This window comes from Diachasma alloeum, unplaced genomic scaffold (genome assembly GCF_001412515.2).
Source record: "Diachasma alloeum isolate Michigan unplaced genomic scaffold, Dall2.0 Dall_scaffold_00301, whole genome shotgun sequence".
NCBI classification, from domain to species: Eukaryota; Metazoa; Arthropoda; class Insecta; order Hymenoptera; family Braconidae; genus Diachasma; species Diachasma alloeum.
The window spans coordinates 277,507-302,639 of NW_021680440.1; the positions used below are offsets into that span (position 1 = coordinate 277,507).

The window sequence follows — 25,133 nt, forward strand, 5'->3', positions numbered from 1 at the left end:
ATATTTAGGATTGCTGATCGTCGGTGTGGGGAATTGGTTGGGAAAGTGGCGATCGGGGGAGGGAGGTTTGGGCGGTGGGCACACTGGTGAAAATTTTCGACTGAATTTTCCGGGCCGAATTCCGGAAGTTTTTGGGCTGCTCGAGTTGCAGGGAAATTTGAGGGAATGGTGGCAGTGAAAATTGAGAGGGTCGCGGGGAAATCGTACGACACGGGACATTTCCGGGAAATTTTTTCTGAATTTAGGGGGAAGTTTTTCCGGTACACTTTTTTGAAACTTTTATCGATTTAATTACCACTGATATTGGGGGGAATTTCGGCATTGAAAATTCAGATTTTCGTGGAAAAATCAAAGAAAACTGTAAATTTCAGCTCCATTTTTCCCTGGAAATGAATAGAAAAACAGAAAATTCTGGTAAATATGTTCTCGAATTTTCAGGACAGTGACAGTGAATGTGATTTAGCGGGAAAAAAATAATAGTTTTATTCAATATTTTATTATATTCAGTAGTCGTTCACTTGGATCTCATAAATCTTATTTGATTCGAAGAGACAAATCGCTTCGAATGAAAGAATGATTTATTACATATAATTGACACATTTTCATTGATTAAATATACGATTTCATTAATGTTTGAAGGAAATCCTGTGAAAATAAATAGAAAAATTCCAATTCCGATTGTCTTTTAAACGGTTCGATCTCTCCCCTCAGCCCTTCGATAAAATGTTAATAGAAAAATTTTATCTATACATACTTGAATGAATTTGAAACATCACATTTGAAGAAACCATCAGAAAGCTCACTTTCGGGAAAATTCATGAAAAATTCAAAATTCCCAACAATCATCATAAAAATCAAATCAACCAATGCAGCTATCGTAATCATCTTTCGACTTCGACTTAATGGCATCAAAACAAACATTTTAAACTATGACTGAATTCATCTGAACCATGATATTCACAGATATCCCCGGAATTCTGATTTTCAAAAAATACAAAAGTATTGCAAATTTTCAAATAAATCAAAATAACGACTATTGCTATCGCCTTCATCTTCGACCTCGGTCAAAGAGACACCCAAACAATTTTTTCAAGCCATCATTCAATCAATCCAGAAAATTTTTTTACTTATCGTGGAACAGCCGATTTTCGAAAAAAATTGAAAATTTAAAAAACTAATCGACGAGTTAAATTTTAATTATTGGCGGTCGATAGGGCTTCCATTCCTTACTGAATAATTGAATAAAAACTTCACGACATACGTGCATACGTACACATATAAGAAAAAAATCCAAAACCTAAATTTGAATCCTTACAATGCTTCCATTCGGAAGCGAAAATCGCAAGAGCTTGTTCGAGGTCGACAGAATGTCCCTTTGGCAATGCTCTCCGATGATTTCTCCTGGAACGGCTCATTAGCGAGATGATTCCCTAGCGAGGTGGAATGATTCAAGTCGGATAGAAAATTTATGTTGGTCACGTAATTATCTCGAGAATTCATCATCTCGTGAAAGGAAGAAAAACGGGAGAACTCTCTTGTAGATCGGGAATTCGCCGCAGAAAATATATTTCGACGTTTTCTCTTGAGATTCGTCATCATCATTTTCTTCGAATCCCGCTCGTTACCCAGATGAATGGGTTTTCTCTATTAATTCCTTAATCGAGACAGCCATTATTTAATAACCATATCACTCACTTCAGTAGCGGAGCGGTAAAACGGTCGAAATCGGTTTTGACTATTGGCAAAATTTCACTGAATATCTCTGAATCTACTCGTCATTATGAAAATTTCCCCATCTCCCTTAGATTCAAAGATATTCCTCGAAAAGGCAGCTAAGGGCTGAGTCGCCTTAAACCGATTTACCGCTCCGCTGATGACTTGAAATGCGGTTAATAATGGAATCATCTTTAGAGTGATGAATTCACAGTGAAATTTGATGGCCTTTCATCGTACTCTTTTTCCTTTCAGATTCAATATTTCTTTATTCAATTAATTGGTTCCTAGCGAGCGGGCACTTCGCGTTGCACCGATTAATAATATTGTATTTTATTTTATTTTGTTTCAATTTCCGTCTGCACAATTAGATTAATTTAATTTCATCCATTCTTTACTTTGTTATCTTTTTTTCCTTAATTCACAAGTTACGACGTTGAATGAAGAGGAATTATGTTAAAGATAAAAATTGAAAATTCATGTAATTTTGTTTCTGAATATTTATGGTCCACTGAAAACTCATGAATTCCCGTGAATTCTACTTAAAGTTAGAAATTGTAAACCGCATTCAGTGTCACTGTCCCAAAAATTGGTAGTCAACTGTAAATAAAATTACATTTTTTTTCTAACAGTGAATATTTATTTTGTTAAGTCAAATTTTTCCAGTTTCGTAAAAAGTTCTGTCATATTTCGGCTGATAGAAGAATATACGGAATCAATTTTTCTGACAATTAGGAAAGACTAGTCCCAATAGCTCCGGCAAAATGAAATCAACGAATTCCTTTTCAGACGCGAGCTCTCAGGGGATACCTTCTTAAATAAATCATCACCTCTCCGGGCTCTGAGGGGATTTCTTCTCAGATAAATCATGTACTTCGAAAATGAAAACAAAATGGAGGGCAATGTGTTGAAATATCCGAGATCAAGACATGAAAAACGATAAGTGTGAATCAACCCTCGCTTGGTTTATTTTTCTCCTTCTTTCGGGGCTTTACCAAACTGTAAAGGATAGGGGACACCGGGGCAAAATGAGGCTCCTGTAAAATTTGAGACTTTACACAAATAATTTATGTATCTGGATACCCCGAATGTGCAGGATACCTTAGTCAAAGGAGAAACTATCCTTTAAGATAATAATTGTATAGAGAATTTTGATGGGTTCGAAGTTCAAAGATTCAAGTTTATGGGAACAATAACCTTGGCGAGGCATAATCCTTGCGCCGTTTGATCCTCGTGAGGTAAAACGAGAGAGACTTAATTATTCCACTCGATTTATGATCAATCGGTCCTTGTCCTTACAATGTCACAGACAGCTGCCTAGTAATTTTCAGAAGATGATGTCACGTTCGATTTCCACGATGACTTTATAAATTTAAGCTGTCATTGAAAAATTAATGAGTTTTTAACATGAAACACCCGATTTTCTTGAATTTTCAAACGGGTGGCTCAGTGGTTTCCAGAATGGGCATGGGGGTTCATATTCAATCGATAATTTCTAATTATTTCTAAAATCTGCAACTTACTTATGGAAATCACTTCATTTCCAATGATTTCCGGTGATTTCTTCCTTGATTTTCAATCGAGGGCTTCAGTGATTTCCTAAGTGACCCCTCGATTCAACCTCACAATATCGAAAATTCACATGACGCTGACTGAAATTTCAAGAACTTTCTAGCACTGTATCATGTGCCCCCGAATCCCGCACTCTGATTGATCGAAATCACAATTGAGGAAATGATCCACCAAAAGAGTCTCTCGACATCCTCTCCCCACCTCCTCATAACTCCGATAAATTCCCGCTCCTAAAATCAATTCCTCACCAGCACCAAACAACCGAATCCACTCCACAAGAATGAATTCTCCTCAGTAGGTACTCAAGAGTGTCAAGGCGGATCATATTTATTTCCCCCCCGGGAATCGGATTTGGGGAAGAAAGAAAAATGTGATGAATGACGTATATTTTGTCTGTTAATGGCCAAAGGAGTTTGTAAAATTTAATTTCCGGTTGAAAGAGAACAAAATAATGTAAAAAATGGGAGGAATTTTGAGGAGGGAAATTGAATTTCGTTCAGTACATTTTTTTGGGATAGAGTAATGCGAATGAATGCGATGTAGCAATATCGAGAAAGCCATCTGAACGAAACGACAGGACATAAAGCTGTTTCATTCCCATTTACCTTTCAAAAAGCATTCGGTGGAGGCATTTTGGCTTGGAACATGCCTCTACATACATATTTATGTATTGCTCCACATACTGTACAGCCATATTTTCATTTTACTTGTTCTGGTTTCGCAGGTGAAGCCAACAGATGATGGTTAATTGACAGAGCAGATTCTCAATAGGAATGGCAACGTATAGCTCAGTGTACTTGGGCATCTGGGGAGTGTTTATACTCGTTTTGATTCAAGGTATGGATTTTTCGTTATGGAATGATCTGATTCTATCAATTTTTTAGGCTCCACATTGATGAGTGCTATTGAATATTTATTTTTCCAGAGTCGAGACCTGTCAGCTGGGAGGAGTGGTGGACGTACGATGGCATTTCAGGTAACTTCGGGAATTTAATTATTACCGAAGCAATTACGGATTTAAAAATTCAGGGGTTGATGACATTTCACTGGCTCCGGAGGAATAGGATATTGAGTTTTTGTTATTCAATTACGAAAATTGGCAGACCGGGTCGACAGAGATGAGATTTTCTTTGATATTTTTATGAATGTTGAAGTATCGGGAGACCGCGGTTAAATCGGCAGGCGCGAGCGTCGTCAGGCGTTGGAGATTCAACTATGGCATATCAACAAATTGATAGTGGCGAAAGCAATTTCCCACATGTTGTAGAGTTTGGTCCGTTTTGACCCTTTGCCAGCCTCAAAAAATCTCGGAGTTTGATTGTTTCATACTTTTTTTTCACCCATAACTCATAATAATCTGCAACAATCGGCTCTGTAAGGCTTGGAGTTTTCCAAATTTTACAGTCGTCTCCTCTTAACTAAAAATTAAATTACTACTTTTTGACAAAAGTCACTCAATTGCGCGACAATTAAATAATTAAAAAATTATGTAGTACATGCGAAGATTTTCGTTCTCTTCTTGGTAAACGTCAATTATTCCTAAATTTGAAATTCCCATTTTTGAATGTTTATTCCATTGACATATTCCACATATTCGTATCTTTTAAAAAATTCTCGTGATATTGACTCTCCTGCTGCAATAAAAATTCAGGGACTGAGGTAAAACGAGATACGTCAACTCTGAGTTTTTGATGAATATCTTGAAATCCCCAAGGAGCTGACGTATTTTCATAAAGACCTCTTTTGTAGCGTGAAATGAGATCTACCAGAGAGATTTTTATAAAAATTCCTTCATCTCCTTTGGATTCCGAGACATTTTTGAAAAACTGATGGTAAATTGAAACTGTTCCCCCGTTTCCTCCGGTGCATCAATTTTTGTATCTCTATCACATGAACAGATATTTTTGAATGTGATGATTACATGGAAAATTTGTTGGTAGAAAATTGAAACTTTATATTATGTTCAATCCCAAGTTCAATTTTCAAACTTTAGGTTATTTTAAAATTGGGCTTTTGAGAAGTCATTTTTAATGCTTTCTAAAACGTATTTTATGCTTGAAGTTGGAGCGTAAATTACGCTAAAAATTGCCGTAAATTACGATTACATAAACGTAATTTACGGCTACATAAACATAATTTATGGTTTCGGATTCGTAAATTACGATGATTTTGCTTGTATTTTATGTTTACTTATCCGTAATTAACGACGAAGAACAAAAGTTGCTTGAAGCGTAAAATACGCTGTTTTTTTCGTAAATTACGCATAAGTAAATCGTAAAATACGTTTCTATTAAGATGGTAGTTAACGATGTCCTAAGCGTAAAATACGCTGAGTGATGCGTAAAAGGCGCTTTGTTAGGGTGTAATTGATTTTTTTATTTTGACCGTAAAAAACGCCTTTTTTAAGCCTTTTTGAATTCCAATTTTCACGACGGAAAAATAACACCAGGCATCATATTGGCGTCGACCGTAATAATCAATTCGCAATCGTAAAAAATTTATTCATGTTCAGAATTTTATCAGAAATCGATTTCATGCCGAAAAAAAAATTCCGAAAGTGTAAACAATTTCGATGATTCATCTGTAAACAACAAAGGTTTAAAAAATCATAATTCGGTGCGAAATGTTAGTTGAATGACGCTGAAAATTAGTAGTCAACTGTCCATGAAATTTCATTTTTTTCTACCAGAGTATTTGGTTGCTGTTGAAAGCGGAGTAATTATTCATGTTTGAGACTTCCAATTCTCACCGAACAATTATGTTTCCGGTACTTTTCAACAAACGATTTTGTTGACTCAAACAACACTCGTTTGAGAACTTGTTCGTTTCATAGATTCAACTGATAAATTCGTGAACTCATGATAAAAAACTTCATTCAAATAATATTCTCAAATCGTGGATGAAATTCTTATTGAATTCCAATGAATGTTCGATGTGATACGAAACAAAATCTTATGAACGAATGAAATGATTTTTTTCAGGTCCCGCCTTTTGGGGTTTGATAAACCCCGAGTGGTCGCTCTGTAATAAAGGCCGTAGACAGTCACCAGTGAATCTCGAGCCGAATAAACTTTTGTACGACCGAAATCTCCAGCCCCTTCAGCTCGATAAACACCGAGTCTCCGGTGTCCTATCGAATACAGGCCACGGCGTTGTATTTGCAGTAAACTACAACGACACTCGACATCCGGTCAACATCACCGGTGGACCCCTGAGTTATCGATATCAATTTCACGAAATTCATTTGCACTACGGAATGAAGGATGACATTGGAAGTGAGCACACGGTGGACGGTTATAACTTCCCCGCCGAGGTAACCCCGGATTTTTGTCATCTTTCCGATCGATATTTTCATGTCAGTAGTGGAGGTACAGGGGAATGCAGACACGTAAATCGAAATTGATTCTCAGTTTCGTTATTTGGGAAATATCTTTGGAGAAACACGATTTAGAGGAAAACGATTTTTTAACGAGTTATGATTTTTCAAAAATTTCACTTTTTCAAAAGGTGAAATAACTGAATTTAATTACTAAGAATCGAATGTTCGTTTTTACATATTTGCAGGTGATAAAAAATGCATAAAAAATGAGCGCAATTGAACTCAATTTGTTTCCTTTTTGGCGCCGTCATCGCGAAATCAATTTCTTTTTTGAATCTGCAATTACTCGAAAACTCTTTTTTTTAATCTGAAATTTTAGGGGTAATTTGGTGACATAATTGCCAACATTTTTACCTGAGTACATCGGTTTTTTCTGCAATTGTTCCCTGTTAAATTAATGATTTGATTTTCTTCGGAGAATTCCATGGAAAAATTCATAAATTTGATCATTTCTCATTATGAACAGAACTTAGATTTACAAAATGGGAGTAAAGTGAACGGATATTACTGAACGAGAGCGGAGAACAAACTCGCTTTGAAAGGAAAGCTCCGAACTTGTGAGAAAAACATGATTTTTCAGAAAAAAAAAATTCTAATGTGATGTCCTCACGGTTGAATTTGCAAATAAATTTGAATAGACATTTCCGTTATATTCAAAGAGTCAACTTTTTTTGAAATTTCAATATTCGAATGTTTCAAGTATATTTTTCCCGTTCATCTTTCCTGCACAGCTTAGCTATCACATATATAGATGTATAAAAAATTTAAAAAAAGAATATATTTTAAAAAAAATTTTAAAACAATAATTGGTGACTCTACTGTCATTCACTCCTCCACCCCAAAGCTGACATGAATGAAGAGGTCCTAACATTATAATTCACAAAATAATAATTCCCACAGATTCAAATATTTGGCTTCAATTCCCACCTGTACAATAACTTCTCAGACGCCCTCAACCGACCCCAGGGAATAGTGGCAGTGTCTCTTCTCCTCCAAGTACGTGTCCAATCTCCATTTTAATCTTTCACGTGAGATCAAACGAGAAACCTCTGAGTTACTAAAAATCTCGCGATAAGACACGAAAGATACACATTGAGAGACGAGGAGGGTGGGAAATGAAATCTCTAAATTTAATGGAATCATTTTTTCTCTTTCATCCTCCAGGTGGGAGATCTCTCTAATCCTGCGTTGAGACTCTTCACTGATAAACTCAACCACATTCAATACGCAGGTGAAGTATTAAAATATAACATTCTACAGCAAGTAGATAATTCGGTAATAATTCGCTGATTGCACTCAAGTTAATGGAAGAAGTAATTGGAATTTAACCGAATTTCAATAGATTATTCGTCCAATTGTCCAAATTTAGGTGAACTTACTGCATTGAAAATTCAATTTGATATTCGATTTTGAATTTAGGATGAGCAATTGAAATCACCAAAATAAATGAGAAATTCTATAACAAATTACATACGTCCAGAGAAATGAGGCATCTGAATTAAACAAAACCCTTTATTTCATTTTTTTCATTCATTTCAATAGGATTGTCATCAGACTCGAATGAACGTTTTACATTACACTGAGATAAAAAACTACTTTTGACAAAGAAGGTTTACTTGATACAGAAAAATACTCTCTTGTCAATTTTAAAAATCGTGAAATCTCCTGATAAATAATTTCGTTCTCAGACTGAGAGAAAAAAGTTTTTCACCAGAATGAGATTCTCTTGTTCCCCATGAAAAAAAAATGAATTCACACTTTTGAGTGGACATAGACAATTCTGACCTCCGAAGCCAGATTCCTGAGAAAAAATAACGCGGAAAATGGGATTTTTTTTTTAAACGAAAAAGTTTTTTTCCGGGGTGAACCTCCCCTTAACAGCGCATAAAATAATAATTTTTTCAAGATAATCATCTAAAAGAGAGGTCTTTTGAAATGTCCTCGTAACATCACTCCTTATCCTGATCATTAAAAAATTAACGAAAATGCTTATCAAACACGAGATCTTCGTTAATCACGTGATCATTTCGGAAATGAGCAATCCCACTTAAAGAGTCATGATTATCTTGGAAATGAGTAATTTCATTTAAAATAGTCACGGAACATTTTTTTATGGCTCGTAAAATTTCCCACAAAAAGCTCTCCCTTTGAAATGTTTCAAAGCTTCCCCTTCCGGACGCATATGGATTTGCACAAGAGTCAGATTAAGGGTAACAATAAGGGTCAAAATAAGGATCATGGGGGTCAAAATAAGGGTTATGGGGGGTCAAGATAAGGGTCAAGTGGGGTGATATGGGGGTCAGATAGGCAGGATATGGGGTCTAAAGGTCACAAGGTTTAAAAAAAGGGTCCGGAGGGTTGTAATGAGGGTTAAAATAAGGGTCACGAGGGTCAAATTAAAAGCCAGATTAAGGATCTAAATAAGGGTCATGAGGGTCAAAATAAGGGTCAAGATAAGGGTCATGTGGAGTTATATGAGGGTCAAGATAAGGGTCATGAGGGTTATATGGAGGTCAACATAAGAGTCAGAATAAAGGTCATAGGGGTCAGACTAGCGATCATATGGGGGTTGACGAGTGGAGCGAGCAGGCGGCGTAACCCACTATCATCGAATATTTATTAAATTAATCAAATTTTTCAATTTTTCAAATATTTTATAAATCAGTGATCAACATCGTAAGAATGATGATTATTAGATTAATTAAAAAATCGAATTCAGACACTTGGAGTTAATTGTTTAATTATAATTGAGAATTAAAAATTATTTTCAAATTGAAGTCCAAGAGTCGTAGCAATTTTTCCCCATCCCCGATATTCACAATGTTTTCATAGGAAGCAAGAAACATTCCGCTTCTTCGAATTTTCATTTCCGTAAAATCTAAAATATCCCTGAATAACGCTCGCACCTGAAAATAGGGTGTACCACTCATGGAAATTGATAATTATACTCTCAAGTACGTCAGTCAGACACGACATAATCAATCTGTTTTTGTCACATGTTACGTTACGTGTAAAATTGCATAGGTAAGTCAACTGGAATTCAGCATTTTGCTGTGCTAGAACTACTGCCGGACACGAAGCATTACATGACATACGAGGGCTCCACCACAATGCCGGCGTGTCACGAGACAACAACGTGGATTATTCTCAACAAACCAATATACATAACAAAGCAGCAGGTGAGAATTGCCTGTACTTAGTATCGACATTTAATCAGCTATTTATTTTTCCCAAGCACTTCCTCACTCAATTCAAAGCATCTAAAAAATAATGTAACGTCTGAGTGTTATTCATGCACGAAAAAGTCGTGTCACGAATAACATTGGAGGGAATTCTGTGGCAATTACGTTGAGTGCTGTGTGGGGGAAACTGACGACACGCAATCTCAATATCTTTACACTTAATCATTGCTTATTTCCATATTTCTCACTCTTCGCTGGTGAATGGGATTTGGTCATTGTGACACTTTTTATTCTTTTGATTTTGGGAGGGAAATGCCGGGAAGGTGTAGATTTCAGGAGATTTGACGAGAACTGGGTCAATAAACTGGAAGTTAGGAGAAGTTGAAGTCGGGAATATTTTCTTATTTTTTATTCGGGGTTTTCAAATTTTTTGCATTCTTATGCAAGAAAAAGAGTTAGATAAATTACAATATTATTCCTCGAATTCACAAGGATGTCAATTTCCAGCGGGTTCTTAGATGTTTCAGCCACAGGGGGTGAAGAAGGAATCGAGAAGCGAAAGGACCTTTGTCCTTAAATTTAAAAAAACGCCGATTTCATGAGAAATTACGAAGATAAATGTCAATTTTTTACTAGGAAATTCCATTAACTTTTCAATTCAATTCGCAATCTCATGATTTCCCCCCCCCCCTCCCCCCTATATCGAATTAAAGGTCGCTCTGCTGGATATTGCAACTAAAGTATCTGTAAATCTCAATTTTTTTTCGAATCGTAGATCGATATCTCAGGGATTTTTGAAATGATTCGGTTTTCTCAAACAATGGAATGAGACATTCTTCATTTCTATATCGAAAACTAATAAGATAGAATAACTCGTCGCTTCCTTAATTTGTCGGTGAAATGTTACCGATTTCCTAATTTGACAGGAATTCTCACCGCATAATTACTCCAGTCGGGAACTATCTCCTGGTAGAATCGGTGGAAACGAAAAGAATTAGAAAAAAGCATTCGATTTTTCTGGGTTTTCCCGTGGAGTGTATATTTATGCATTAATTTTCTCAATTTCAAGCTCATCGCATTGAGAACACTCGTACAAGGTGACGCTGAACATTCGAAAGGGCCTCTTGGTAATAATGCTAGACCTACGCAGGCACTCCACCATCGTCCGGTGCGAACAAATATCAATTTCAATGTCCAGGTGAGTGATTGCAGCTGGATCGATGATATTGTTCATCTAATGGAGTATTGGAACAAAAACTATTTCAGAAGGAAACGATCTTTTTCTTGTTCGACTCCCTGAGAAAATTCCGCATTTCTCCACTCGAGTCATTCTCAAGCAATCCTCATTAGGTTTCAATTATGCGGAACAGGACGATATATTGAGATAGTTCTTTTTGCACATAATTTCATCAGCCCCAAAGCATGTCTTCGAAAATTTTGTTCAGAAATAAATTTCTCCCCAGACGATTGCGTATTTAACGGATTATTTTTCGGGTGACATATTCACGTTAAAATCTGTCAGATGATGGAGTGAATATTAGCGTATAAATGTCGTTTGATTTCTCATCTTCATGATTTTTTCAGGACCCCAAGAATTGTCCGACCTCGTACCGCGATATCTACTATAAAGGTAAATGAAGAAATCACGAGTTTCTGATCGTTTGGGATTCATAATTTTTTGAGTGCGGTAAATGGACCGATTTAGTTCATACCCAATACCCCCTTTGCGGACGCCTTTCGGGGTGTTTTTTTACACAGAAAAATTATTTGGTGAATTTCAACAACTAGTTGGTGAAATTTAAAAACTAATTAATTAAAATTCCGAGGGGATTTTTCAGTTTCACTCGACTAAATTGTAGATTACTGCGAAATTATGAAGATAAAAATGGTTGCGGGATTGTGTCCAATCGTATATATGTCCTCACCATTTAGTTTGGTACTCAAAATTGATTGAATTCATTGAATTATTAAATCCCTCGTTGAAAATTACTAGAATTTCCAATGGAAATCCCACAGAGCATTCTCTCGAATTCGCTAAATTTGTCTATAAAATTTTTTCGTCCGTGAAAAATACCATTCTCTTCAATCTCATCATCTCTGTTTGCATCGAATTATCTTATAAAATTTCTACCTTTTTTTTCAATATTTTTTTCTGTGGGAAGTAAAAGTTTCTGCGAAAAACGCACTTTCATGATGTTTTCTAATACCGGAAAAAAAATTCCCATAACATTTTTCCCAGCACTCATTTCCGAGATAATTCTATAATTAACGGAAAATACTCATTCGATGCAGATTTCCGTTAATTTCCAAGGGTCTCGGTAACGACTGATGTCAGCGTAAAATCATCACAAGACAAAATGCTCAGCTAAGATCGCTCATTACCTAGATAATTCGACAATTCAACAATTCAGGCTCACCCCTTAAGAAAATTCGCTCCTCAACCGCACCCCAGACGCACAGGTGCATTTACCCCCTCCCGTGCCCCTCAAACACTGACTTATTGAATTTCACAATTTTCAGCAAACAGTTGGGAATAGCCTGGCTGAACCACGAAATCTGCTTTCTCCATTCGAACTCCGCAGTACTACGCTTTTCCACGATGGGATTTGGAACATTGCTGTATAAAAAAAAAACCTTGACATATCAACGCGCGCGACGACACGTGGTGGAAAAATACCGCCAGAAGTGAAATAAGAAGTTGAACAAAAATACTAACTAAAGAAAATAAGAAAAAAAAATACAAAAAAAGTAATGTAACAGAAAAAGAAAAAAAAATCGCGCCACCGTAAGGTCAAAACTGCTTCGTTGTAAAACTCATTAGACGTGAATTGCCAAGTATGTTTTCAGTAAAAAAACAAACCAACAAGAAGATGAAAATAAACAATTATACTTAATAACAATGAGAAGAGCAAAACACAGAAACACATACACCATAAACTATAGTTATTCATAGTTAAGGACTAAAAATGAAAACTTATGGTAAGAGTATATTATACAATTATAAAGGATAAACTCGTGAAAGCTATGACTATCGTGGCCTGTATGGGTGAGATTGCGACTTATGTATAAAAATTTAAAACAAAAAGAGGAAGTGAATTTTAAGATGGAGAAAACAAATAACCCACACACATAACACGTACGCGCGTGTGCATATATGATTATCAATTGCAAAGTTTATACTATATTCTTGTAATAAAAATGTGAAAAATGTAAAAAAATATTGGAATTCTGCCTTTCCCTCTTTGGTTGAAGTTTTTTGAAAAATTTCAGGTTAATCTGAGCATCAATTTTTGGATCAATTGAGATTGTTTGATGGAATAGTTTGTCTCGGGGCTTCGGATAAATAATTAAATCATTGAAAAAAAATTTGCGATTTTCAAGGAATTTTTCAGTAATTTTTTAATTATCACGATGATCTGGGGTAATCAGAGGAAAATTTTGCAAAAATTTAACAGCTTACAAAGAATATTCTTTGAATTTTGGAGGTCGCCCACTAGTGCTCTGGACAATTGATTAATTTTTTTATTACTCAATTTTGCTATCTGTATTGATGTAATGTTAGAAGAAATTGTCAACAACGACGATTTTTTGTAGAATATTTTATGATCTCCAAAAGAATTTTCAGGACATTCTTTCATAGAATAACTATTTCGGAATTAATTTAATCACCAACAAAGATTCTAAACTGATGATTTTTTACAGTACTTTTTCTATTACTAGAAGAGGACCTATTTCATTCCATATGTATTTTTTTTCCATAACTGTATTAATTTTTTTACAGTTAAAAAAAATTTCCGTATAAAGAAATTATACGCTATGTTATACATGTATTGTTTTATTTCAGTAAAAAATGGATTTCTCTTTTTTTACAATTACTGTAACCAAAAGATTACAGTGCATGAAAAAATATACATAGACATCATATTACATGACTTGATAAGCGGAATAGAGGCTTCAAAAATCGTTACACTGGATTTTTTAAAAGTAGATTTTGGTGGTGAGAAATGTAAGAAGAAATGATCAGAGAACATTATTTGTAGTTAATTTCAGTGAAAAATTTCATGCGAGGACGTTTCTCGATATTTTCCTATGAAGCCACTTATTTTGTGAATAATGAACTAATTGATAAAAGTTGTGTGATACTGATGAATATTTTAAACGAGCATTTCGATAATGAGTGGCGTGCAGGGAAATTATTCATTAAAAGGCCCTATTGGTGGAGATCGACAAAGAACCTATTTTTCCATTTTCCGATCGACCCACTCACCTGGTGGATGATTAATTAGTCGACGAAAATGGTGTGAGCCATCAGCGCTGAGTCAAATTTTGTAAACTAAGTGGATTTCTATTTTTCACACACAAATGTGCTGATTACCATGTGTTGACACCATGGCGGTGTCAATTTTCATTCCATTCAGTACTCAACTCCGAAATTAATGTAGTTAAAAATAAAAATCCACTTTGCGTCAGAAATTGACTCAGGGCTGAGGACGAAGTGAACTCCCAAAAAGAGTTCACTCCAACACTCGAGACATTAACACTATTTTTTTTCACTGTGTGTACGTGGCTCCAACTTTGATGCAAAATTATGGAACTGACTGAGAATAACTGAGGAAGTTTATTCTTCGCAAGTTCTTTCTCCACGATAACTCATAAATATCACTCGTTTGGATAAAATTACGGTACAATTTGATAACGGGACAGGATTTTTTGGCGCCACACACCCAAATGATGTTAAAAGACACCCAAATTTAGTATTTTCTCGGGGCGCCAAAAAGTCACCTACCGTTTAATAATGAAAGTGATCCTCCGAATACCCCTCGACCTTAAAAATTCATCGGATGTTTCCCTCAAGTTTTTCTACACATCGTCGATCAGGATAAGTTTCGAAAAAAATCCCTCGCACTGCGTGCTCGGGATTTAAATTTGCGAAGCTCACGCTCCCGTTGCTATGCAACAAAACTATCGGGGAATATCCGATAATGTTGAAGGTCTTGGAGTGTTACAGCCGATTATTTTATCTACTCTGCAAACAGAAAAACCTAAACGTGAATTATGTTGAAGAAGTTGTCTTTTGTTCGTTAAAAAAAATATTTATGGATGCAAAAATTATCTTTCTGTGGAGTAAAATTTCCCTCAGCGGTAGGGCATTTCTTTTTCTTGTACACTGAGAGAAAACACTACTTTCGAGAAGAAGGTATACTTGCTAATTTAAAAAACCGTGAAATCTCCTGACAAATAATTGCGTTCTCAGACTGAGAGACAAAAGTTTTCCAACAGGATGAGATTCCCTTGTCCCGAGAGAATTGTTAAGCGTTCTGAAGACTAGAAATGATGTCCGTCTCATAAATTCATGTCGTTTGTGTTATATCTAAATTTTGAATTGATAATGAAAGTGTTCGTCATGCTATCGAAACCAGGATTCCTCAGCTGGACATGAGTGATCAGTTCGGGAAAGCGTGAATTCCGGGACAAGAGAAGACAAAATTAGTTCCCAGGAAATTTCACGATTCTAAAAACTGACAAGAGAATATTTTCGTTTATCAAGGAAATCATCTTCGTCACGAGTAATTTTTTCCCTCTTTCGGAGAATGATTATACACAATATTGAGATATCATTCACGTTCAATAAATTTTCTCGTGCCAACCGAGAAAAATTCACAATTTATCTCGCACTTTTTCCCCGGTACGGGATGAAAAATTACTAAAAATCGATTTCGCTCCAAGTTGACTTGTTCAGTAATGTTTCTCCCACCTCTTCCTCCGAGTAATTATCGAAGAAATTACAATTAATAGTGCACTATGCCGTCAGGCGATAAAAGTATCACCAGATCAATGTAACTTTATATTATTTTTTATAATCACGAGTCAGATAACACTTCTATCGTCATATGACGTATAATGCAATGTCGTAAAATATATTTTTCAATTAAATCAAATCATCATAATAACTGAGTTCCTCCGGACATCGGAGGCCATTAAATAATCGGAGCAGCCAATTGACCAGGTGAGTGCCTCCAAATCAATGGAAATACGAAAAAAAGATGTTCCCGCTCTATTCATGAATTCAGACGCGACCAAGCATTCGACTCGATTTGCCTGTTGCCTGTTGCATTAATCGAAACCCCCCAGAAATCTTTCTGACGAACGCAGAGAGCCCCCTCGTGTCTCAAACCAATACGTACTTGATCCTTTTTATTCTGAATTTTTTATCACCGAGGGGTGGGAGCTATGTAGCTCAAGAGGAAGAGGCTATTGCCCCCAGTCGGGTCGACCGCCTTCAAACGATCGATCGCGGGAATTTTCGATAGATAGCACTGCGTCAAATTCATTTCCCTTAAGAATTAATCCTCGGGGAATGGGGCCAATTTTATTATGGTCATTCCATCGCAGAAAATTGAACTAAATTTTTTTTTCATTATTTTGAAATCCCCGATCCAAAGGGAGAAAGTTATCGTAATGACACCGAAAAGAGAAGGCGAAAATTTTGATTTTCCGATGATTTGTAACTCATGCGCAGAAAAATAAATGTTTTGACTCTACCGGACATATCACTGATTGCGGGAATTTATCACCAATTGATACACGCAGAGACATTATTTATTTAAATTCTGAAATCCTGAAATCATGAAATCAGCAAGTCATGAGACCCTTTCAAATTCATAAAAAACTAAAGAAACTTAAAAAAAACTAAATAAAGACGAAAAAACTTTTTTTTTCTGATAAAAAAACCTTTTCGACTCATTTGTAGTGTATTATTCTACGTATGCCCATTTATTCTACGTATGCCCAGGGTTATTTTCCACATAGAAAAAAAAAAACAAATGGGTGATGAAATCGAAAATTTGAAATCATTTGCAATCACATGAAATCAATGATCGCAAGAAATCCTGAAAATCTCCCTGAAACCACGTGAAATCAGCGACGACTGTGTCACCGGATTTCCGAATGAATAACCCTCGGCTCCGGTTTCTCGGCGTGGAATCATCGGCCGTCATCATTTCAGTAGCGAATTGGTAAAACCGTTCAAATCGACTCATCTCCCAGTTGAGTTTTTGACGAATATTTCCGAATCTAAGAGAGATAGCGAAATTTTCCTCCTCACATTTATTGTAGCTCTCAATTGGCTCTGCAAAAAAGTTCCTAATAAAAATTTCGCTATCTCCCTTACATTCCGAGATATTCATTAAAACCGTCGAATCATGAAAATTGACTTGAACTGTTTCACCACTGATTTTCAATAAATCAGTGTAATCGATATCTTCCATTCGCTGATTTCTGATCGGCGGACATCAAAGCCCGGTTTTTAAAAATCACTGACCCGACCCCACCCCCTACCAGTTCCTCCCCCAACCCCCAACCCCCCAAAGAAACTGAATCGCTGAACAGCATTTATTCCTCCCAAAAAACATGCACTCAAGACCGACTTTATTTTACGGTAATTTCATGGTACGAAGGAGATAAAATTCCCCCCCCCCCACCCTTTCCCACGACACAAAAGAAGTGGGGGATATCCCGCACTCTCCGAGGGATGGATTTCATCGAACGGTTGGGAACACGCCAGTGCTGCCACACCGGTGGAGCATCTCTCCAGCGATTCCCTGCCTCCCTCGGGTGTCCAACAAAGAGGGAAGAAGGATTCTCATGCTGCTCCAGGTCTCCCACCCCCGCGTAAAAAAGAGAGGCAACGAGTGAGTGAAGCCAGTGGTTTTGGTTGCCTCGTCTACTCGCTGCGGCAAATCTGCAGGCCCAGCGCTGTCACGTTGCTCCTTTGTCTCACCCGAGTTTAACATCAGTTTTGAAAACATTATCCTCGGTATTTCATCCCTCAGTAGTCGTCAAACACATTGACATCAGTTGAAAATAGAGCCCGAAAGGTGGGCGAGAAATTTCGAGGAGAAAAGAGTTATTTCGAGTGGACAAATATGGGGCGCTGCACCCGGCCTGGATTAGGGTGTCAGTCGCGCGTCCTCCGATCAATTTGGCCCACAGAGGAGGGCCATTCCTCCACTTAAAATCGTGATTTCGGGTCTGATGATAATTCTGAAGCTCCACAAAATGGAGTTTATCGATTTTTTTTGGAATTCTGTGATTTCGTCGAGAGGTTTTGGGGGCAATTATCGACATTTCCGGGGGAATTCCGTGGATACGGGGGAGATGAGGCGAGTGAACGAGTTTGTGGAGGGATTTTTTTCTCAGTGATCGTCACGAGGACAAAGAGACGAGAGGAGAGTAAGGGAGTGATTAGAATACGGACGGGGGAGAAACTGTTGATTGAGGCTTTTTGAGTTATTTATCGTGGGGTTTTGACGGACGGATGGAGCTGGACAACTGTGCGGGATTGGTGCATTGGAGGCAAGTTGATTTTTATAGTTGAGAATAGAACACTTGACATCCTTTTGACGTCAGTCATTGGGAATACTGTATTGACGATTGTGCAATAGTGATAGAATCTAGTTATGGAGCAAACACGTATAAACCACCCACCCACACAACGACACAGCACCAGATTTCATGTGAAATCGATAGTGGGGGCACATTGATATTTCGTGGCCAATGTCGCTTCATTTTTTTTTTCGTGGATTCATTTTTTATTTGGCAGAATACATTGGACGTATTCGAAAACTGAGGGGTTTATTGTCTTTATGATTTTTTTTGTACGTCAAGGGAAAGACGAAGGAGTGAAGGAGTAAAATGACGGAATTTTTTTTGAACAATATGAAGCTATTGTTTGTTTTCAGTATGAAGGAGGTCGTGAACATTTTTAATAATGAGGGTCAATTATTTGATTATTCTATTTTCATTTTTTCAAATAGTATCTTTGATGGTGGATGACGGGAACTGCATGTTTATGTCGTGAATATTCCCCTCAAATGCGCCGAATGCGGATCGAATTCAATTATTTATGATGAATTGAAAATTTGAAATTGATAGGCACGCACGGAAAAATTTAATGGAAAAAGTCAATAGAATTCGATTTTTCTATTTTTTTTCTCATCAAGAAAATCAAACAAAAAAATTTGGAAAGTTTGAGCCGAGGAAATTCTGTAGAAAATATTTCAATGGAATCGGCCAAAAACTAGTAGAAAGTTCAATTGAAATCAAATAGAATTGTCTGGCGAATTCGTTAGGTTTTTCTATTAATTCAATTTTGTTTGTCTGGTCAATTTCCTCTTCATACAAGCGTTCACATTCCCAAGAACAATTGTGATAAATGAGAATAGGATCCAATAATCTGATCACGTAGGGGTGGGTGAGGTGTCAATTAATACGTCGACAAAATCTTCTCCCGTGAAAACATCGCAATAATTTTCTATTCTACTGAATGCAAAATTATTATTCTAATCAGTACTCCCAATAATAAAAAAAGTTAATAAACAAAAATTAATAAAAAAAATAATTGATGAAAAAAATTTTTTTTTGTTGAATTGCGTCGAACGGTCGTATTTTCGACGGTTTCATTTTGCCCCACTCTCCCCTAATAAAATCGAATTTTACTCCACCATTACGCTATTGCGGTCAGCATTTGCAATTCTATTAATCAACAAACAGAGGATGTAAATAAAAATCATCTGCATTTAAACGCAAACCGTTCGAGAGTTGAAATGCAGATGATTTTTCATTTACTTCCTCTGCCTATCGCTTAATAGAATTGCAAATGGCCATAAATCTAATTTCATGACCACCTGAATTGAAAAATTCTTCGAAAAAACAAAATTTTCCTATCATCTGTAGAACGAGTTGCTGAAGAAGTCGAAAAAAAATCCTTCGAATGTTTTCCCACAACATTTTCATATCGATCAAAAATATAATGGCCACTAAATTATCATCAGCCGGGACAATTCCCTCACCTCCCCTCCGCAAATTGAAAATCCCCGACAGCCCTCTGGAGCCACGAAGAAATAATCAAAATCAACAAACCAGAGCGAAAGAAAATAATCGTTTCCACACGGTTTGTTGGAGTTCCCTCGAACATAAAAGCGATGTATGACCATCGACTTTTAATTTATCACCTGGATCAGGCCGTGGGGTTCGTGAGGCCGGGCATAAAGGGGCGATCAGGTGGGCGGGGGAGGGTAGATATTTTTTGCGTGTCCTACAAACTCGTAGCCACAAGCTGCCAGCAATACCCCCGTGATCGATGCGCCAGAGGCCGGCACTGAGGTCCTCCCTCCCCGTCTTTGTCGCACTTCAGCCAGTGGCAGACTCCACTTCAGCATTGAGATTTGTATGGCGATTAGCTCTTTGAAACAACGCCACCCTCTTCTCAGTGCGATGCACCCTCTTCATTCTCTTTTTTTATCCTCCACTTATCACTCCCACCCTTTCTTACACATCAAACCAGTGACACGAGTACATTGCCATCCGAGTCATCATTTCCCTGGAGGAGGTTCTCATCGGAAGATCGCATCAAATTAGCGGGGTAGTCCGGACACCTTGTTACTATGTCATTTATTTTATTCGAAACTTTCTTTTTCATTTCGTTTTCATTTTTATTTTGCGGAGAGTTGACAGCACAAAGACCAATTACAAGCTCAAATTAACTATATCAACATTATTTGTTTATTAACTTCCCGGAAGGGAAGTTATTGTAATGGCCCCGAAAATTAAAATCGATTTTTCATCGAATCTCCATGTTTCAAGGTCTTTTCGATGTTTTTAGACAATTTTAAACAAAATTGCTGTCTGTGTGTGTTATTAGTTTATTTATTTATTCATTTATTTATTTATTCATTTACTTATTTATTTATTTATTTATTTATTTACTTATTCATCGATTTGGTGTGCAAAAATATAAACATTTTTCAATCACCCCGTAGCCCGTAACCAATTGAGTTATTGGGGTTTCTCACCATGCACTCAATCTTGTAAAAATAATGTAAAAAGTTCGTTGAAAATAAAAAATAAACATTTTCAAAAATTTTTATCTTCGAATTTTCTCCGATGTTTCGTTACACGTCTTTATCAGAATTATGTGTTCCCTTCATATAAATTAGTTTGGACTAGTTGTATGTTCTAATTTAGTAATGAAAGTTTCGCTGATAATACAGTTTCCGCATATGTTTTTTCTTTTCAATTAAAAACTTTCACGGCTTTAATGAATGTTGCATGCTTTGTGGGAAAATATAATTCTAGTTATCACAAACGGAAACTTTTCAGTGTGAGAAAAACCGACCGAATAGAGTGATTATCACCTGTGTTTTACTTTCAGATTGACGGCCCAAGCGTGAAGACAAAGAGGGAGTTAATAAAATGGTTAGAGATGTGAAATACGACATTTCAGTGGATAAAGTTGAATTTTTCGTTGATGAACTCTGATAATGACGATGGGATTGAGGATGGTACAATGAAAGTACGGATTAAACCACGAGTATTCGTTGATGAGGGTCTGAAAGACAGAGAGAAGACTGTGGGATTCATCAAACGCACTGGGCACAATTAAAGTACGTTGACATTTCCATTGAATAATAAACGAGGAAGAATCTGTGCCTCCGACACCAGTAATTCAAACGAAAATTCTGTCTTTTAATAATCTGGACTAGTCGAGATCATTAAAATATCAATTCGAAGAGAAGAGAGATTCTGTTCAGAATGAGGGGACAGTCCCGTTCCTAAAACCAGAACGTTCCATAAATCTCAATTTCTTCAATCGTCGTTTCTTCGCAAATAGCATAATTTCCTGAAGCCCCTGGTAGAAAAGTCTCCTTCAATCCTATTGAAAACAGGAAACGATAATCTCAAATACTGACATTATTGCCGTTGACCCACAATTTCCGCTCTGAAGTCATACCGACCTCAATGGGAATAGTTCAACGGCAACAACACCACTATTTTCGATTACTTGTTTGTCTTTTCAATAGTACCCAAGGAGCCCTCCCGCCAGCGTAGTCCCCTGTAATTTCCTCGCATTATCCCCCACTCCCAAAATACTTCAAGTATCACCAACAATGTGTTCCACCGACCCCATCCTTTGTCGATTGATTGATGGCCTCACCAACAAGCTACTTCCGCGAAAGCCATGAAGCGACCACCCCCACAGACGATAATCTAACAATAATCTAACTAACAAAGAAGCTCTTCTGCCACCACTCCCAAACTCCCAGCTCTCCAAACTTAATCTGCCAAAACTTCTCACGCTCATCACCGCAAAAACTCATCATCAATTTTGCCCGCAGGTTCGGTGTTATGTTAGAGTCAGTAGTTCATCCTCTCCGAGGGCATCGTCTGCTCGCCCTCCTGCTGATAATCTCCGCCCAAATTCTCCTGACGCACTCAGCAGCCTTTCCAGACTGGACAGACTGCCCGGCAGTATGCCGTTGCCGTTGGACCTCGGGGAAGAAATCGGCATTCTGCCCAGATGCGGGTCTCACCTCCCTCCCTGCCTCCCTCGATCCGGAGATGCAGGTGCTCGACCTCTCCGGTAACCAGATACCCGCATTGCAAGCCGAGATCTTCAAGCGCGCTGGCCTCGTCAATCTCCAAAAGGTTTTCCTCCGTAACGCGGGCATCCACGAAATTCATCCGGACGCCTTTAGAGACATGAGAATTCTCGTGGAAGTTGATCTCTCCGACAACCACGTGACAAGCCTCGAACCGAACACCTTTCTCGGTAACGAGAGACTCCGAATCCTGACACTATCCGGAAATCCCCTAAAAAGATTGAAATCCCGACAATTTCCGGAGCTCGGACACTTGAGAAATCTCGAGTTACAGCATTGTGGATTAGTAGAGATCCACGGATTAGCCTTTACCGGCTTAACAGGTCTCGAATCCCTGAAATTGGACAACAATCAGCTGTCGCACCTCGAGTCAAGGACGTTGTCAGTCCTCCCAAGTCTAAAGACCTTGACCCTCGACAACAACAAGTGGTCCTGCGACTGCCGACTGAAGTCCTTCCGCAGCTGGCTGATCCCGGAGACCCCGCGCAAGCTCTACTCAGTCTCCCAGATCTGCACCGGTCCCTCCCGCCTCCAGAAACGCCGCTGGGAAGACACAAAACCTTCGGAATTCGCTTGCTCGCCAGAAGTCCAGCTCTTCGCCAGCAAAGTGCAGGAGGAGGTGAACGGAAACTTGAGCCTCTCCTGCTCAGTCTCCGGCGATCCTGAACCCGAGCTCTGGTGGCTGTTCAACGGTTCACCCATCAACCTCACTCGTCCCGACAACCCAACCAGCAGCATCATCGTCACATCCAACTCCAACTTCTACAGATCGTCCGAGAGCGATGTCCCTAGGAAATGGAGCAACATCACGATTTACAACACAAGTGACTCTGACGCTGGCGAGTATTCCTGTCACGCGAAAAACCTAGCCGGCGCTGACCACGAAACCGTGAACATTGTGGTGCCAAGAGTGCTCACTGCCCCAACACTATCCCAAACGGACAATTGGCTGTTGTGGGTCAGTTTAGCTGGTGGTGGGGCTGTCGCCCTTTGCGCCTTCATTCTGGCAGTTCTTTTGACCGTCTGCTTGTGCGGCAACTCGAGGAGACGAAGCAGAAGGGAAAAAGTCAAGCTGCAGGGAAGCACCAGCTTCGGCGACCAAGAGAAGAAGCTCTTGGATCTGTCCGTCACAACGACGACGCCAAACGCTAATGACAGGGGCAGTGGTCAGGGCAGCCTTGCTGACACTTCCTGCAGCCCCGGTGACCTTGAACTAGCGGAGAGAGCTTCCATATGCGACGCTGCCACTGTCACAGTCGAGAGACTGAGGCCTGACTGCAGCATTCAGACGGTCAGAACTGTTAATTGTCCAGCTGGCTTCCTGCCGCCACCGCCAGAATTCACCGGTGGCGGTGTCCTTCCTTCCGGAATATTCGGGAATATATTCATATCTGTGTCAATGCCACAGGATGCGGAGAGGTGCTATCCTGATTTGCTCGATATTCCGGTTCATGCACCGGCGATCGTTGATAAGTGCCATGTTTCGAGTGCATTGCCAACTGGATCAATTATATCCAGTTTCGCTACTTTACCGAGGAGGACTCTCAGGGCGGATGGTGGCTCGCAGTACGATAATATGGGGCCACGTGTCACTGCTACTGGTAGCTCGACGTTCTCGTTGACCGATGATTTGAGGCTCTCGCCACCGCCACCGCCACCGTGTTTTATTAAACCGCCGATTGAATTTGTCTCGTTGTAAGGAGCGGGAGTGGTTGTGGGGGTCCTTGTGTGTTTGGTACTGTATGGGGTTATAAGTATTTGAATTGAGACTCTATGTGGGTGTGAATATCACATGAATTGGAGAATCCTGGATTCGCGTTTTGGAATTTTTTTTCGGGGTTGAAGGGGAGACGGGGAAATTTTGAAGTCCTCATTTTTATGGGCGATGGCATATGTTGAAAAGGGAGAATGTTGCCCCGTGAATTAACGAAATTTTTTTTTTTACCTTTAAAATCGTTCAAGTACCTCAGGTTTCATCCGATTGACTATTTTTTTTTTCAAAATGTTTGATTGTTTCCAAAGAAAATGGTAGCCATTTTATGAGCCGTTAAATCGATCATTGAAAAATTGGAAGAAATGAAAAATTGATAAATCAATGCGAAAACCATAAAAGAAAAAAAAATTCTTCAGTTTTCCCATGATCTATCCAATGGATCGTAAAACGGATGCATATCTTTGTTCTTTGGAGTGTAACGAACATTTAAAAAAATTGTCAATCGGATAAAAACTGAGGCACTCGGGCGCTTTCAAAGGTAAAAATAAAGAACGTTGATTCACAGAAAAAAAATCGGTTGTCGTCATTTGTTGTGATTTTCATAATTTGACACAACCCGTTTTGGCCCACCTCTATTATTTATTAACTTTTAATTTTCTGGAATCACTAATTTTAAAATAATGAAATCACCTCCCGTGATGCTCGAAATCACCGAAATCGACTTCATTTCGACGTAATGGTGTCACTCAATTATGGAGTGAGCAGTCCCTCGATTCTCATTTCCGATTCGAGATATTGCCCATATTTTTTTTGGAAAGGACAACTCCACTTAAGGGGAAACGGAGCCCCTGCGTTCATATAAATCTTTAGAGTTGTGTTTTCTCCTGCAATTATTATTTTTTATTCATTAAACTACTTCATTGACTCAACAATGCGATAATCGAGTCGATAAAGTAATTTCGTAGATAGAAATTAATAATTGTAGGAGAAAACACAATTCTAAGATTTGATGTAGACAAAGGGGTTCCGTCTCCCCTTAATGCGAGAATATTTTCATCGTGAAAAGGCACCATCGCGCGGGGAAGATCCGCGCGTCAAATATTCGGCTGTTGAAGGCAAAGCAACACGATTAA

At 38.2% G+C, this 25,133-nt stretch overlaps 2 protein-coding genes across 4 annotated transcripts in view; both read left to right on the forward strand.

The window, feature by feature from the left end:
• The window catches only part of LOC107039584 (carbonic anhydrase-related protein 10), a 27,018-nt gene extending 14,359 nt beyond the window's left edge, over nt 1-12,659 (forward strand). For all 3 annotated transcript variants that reach the window (XM_015259294.1, XM_015259291.1, XM_015259293.1), the window contains exons 2-10: nt 4,010-4,122; nt 4,211-4,261; nt 6,267-6,598; nt 7,565-7,660; nt 7,829-7,895; nt 9,689-9,843; nt 10,916-11,044; nt 11,431-11,476; nt 12,367-12,659. In XM_015259294.1, coding sequence (XP_015114780.1) covers nt 4,059-4,122; nt 4,211-4,261; nt 6,267-6,598; nt 7,565-7,660; nt 7,829-7,895; nt 9,689-9,843; nt 10,916-11,044; nt 11,431-11,476; nt 12,367-12,383 — 957 coding nt within the window. In that variant the 5' untranslated portion in view covers nt 4,010-4,058 and the 3' untranslated portion in view covers nt 12,384-12,659. The remainder of the gene's footprint in view (nt 1-4,009; nt 4,123-4,210; nt 4,262-6,266; nt 6,599-7,564; nt 7,661-7,828; nt 7,896-9,688; nt 9,844-10,915; nt 11,045-11,430; nt 11,477-12,366) is intronic.
• Nucleotides 12,660-21,072: 8,413 nt separating this feature from the next.
• LOC107039534 (leucine-rich repeat and immunoglobulin-like domain containing-NOGO receptor-interacting protein 4) lies at nt 21,073-24,378 on the forward strand. The gene is made up of 2 exons (XM_015259186.1): nt 21,073-21,290; nt 22,023-24,378. The coding sequence occupies exon 2, from the start codon at nt 22,033-22,035 to the stop codon at nt 23,983-23,985; it is 1,953 nt and encodes a 650-aa protein (XP_015114672.1). The 5' UTR covers nt 21,073-21,290; nt 22,023-22,032; the 3' UTR covers nt 23,986-24,378.
• The last annotated feature ends 755 nt before the right edge of the window (nt 24,379-25,133 follow it).

Excerpts from the sequence above, each read along its gene's own strand:
- LOC107039534 (XM_015259186.1), top strand. The coding sequence starts at position 22,033 with ATGTTAGAGTCAGTAGTTCATCCTCTCCGAGGGCATCGTCTGCTCGCC.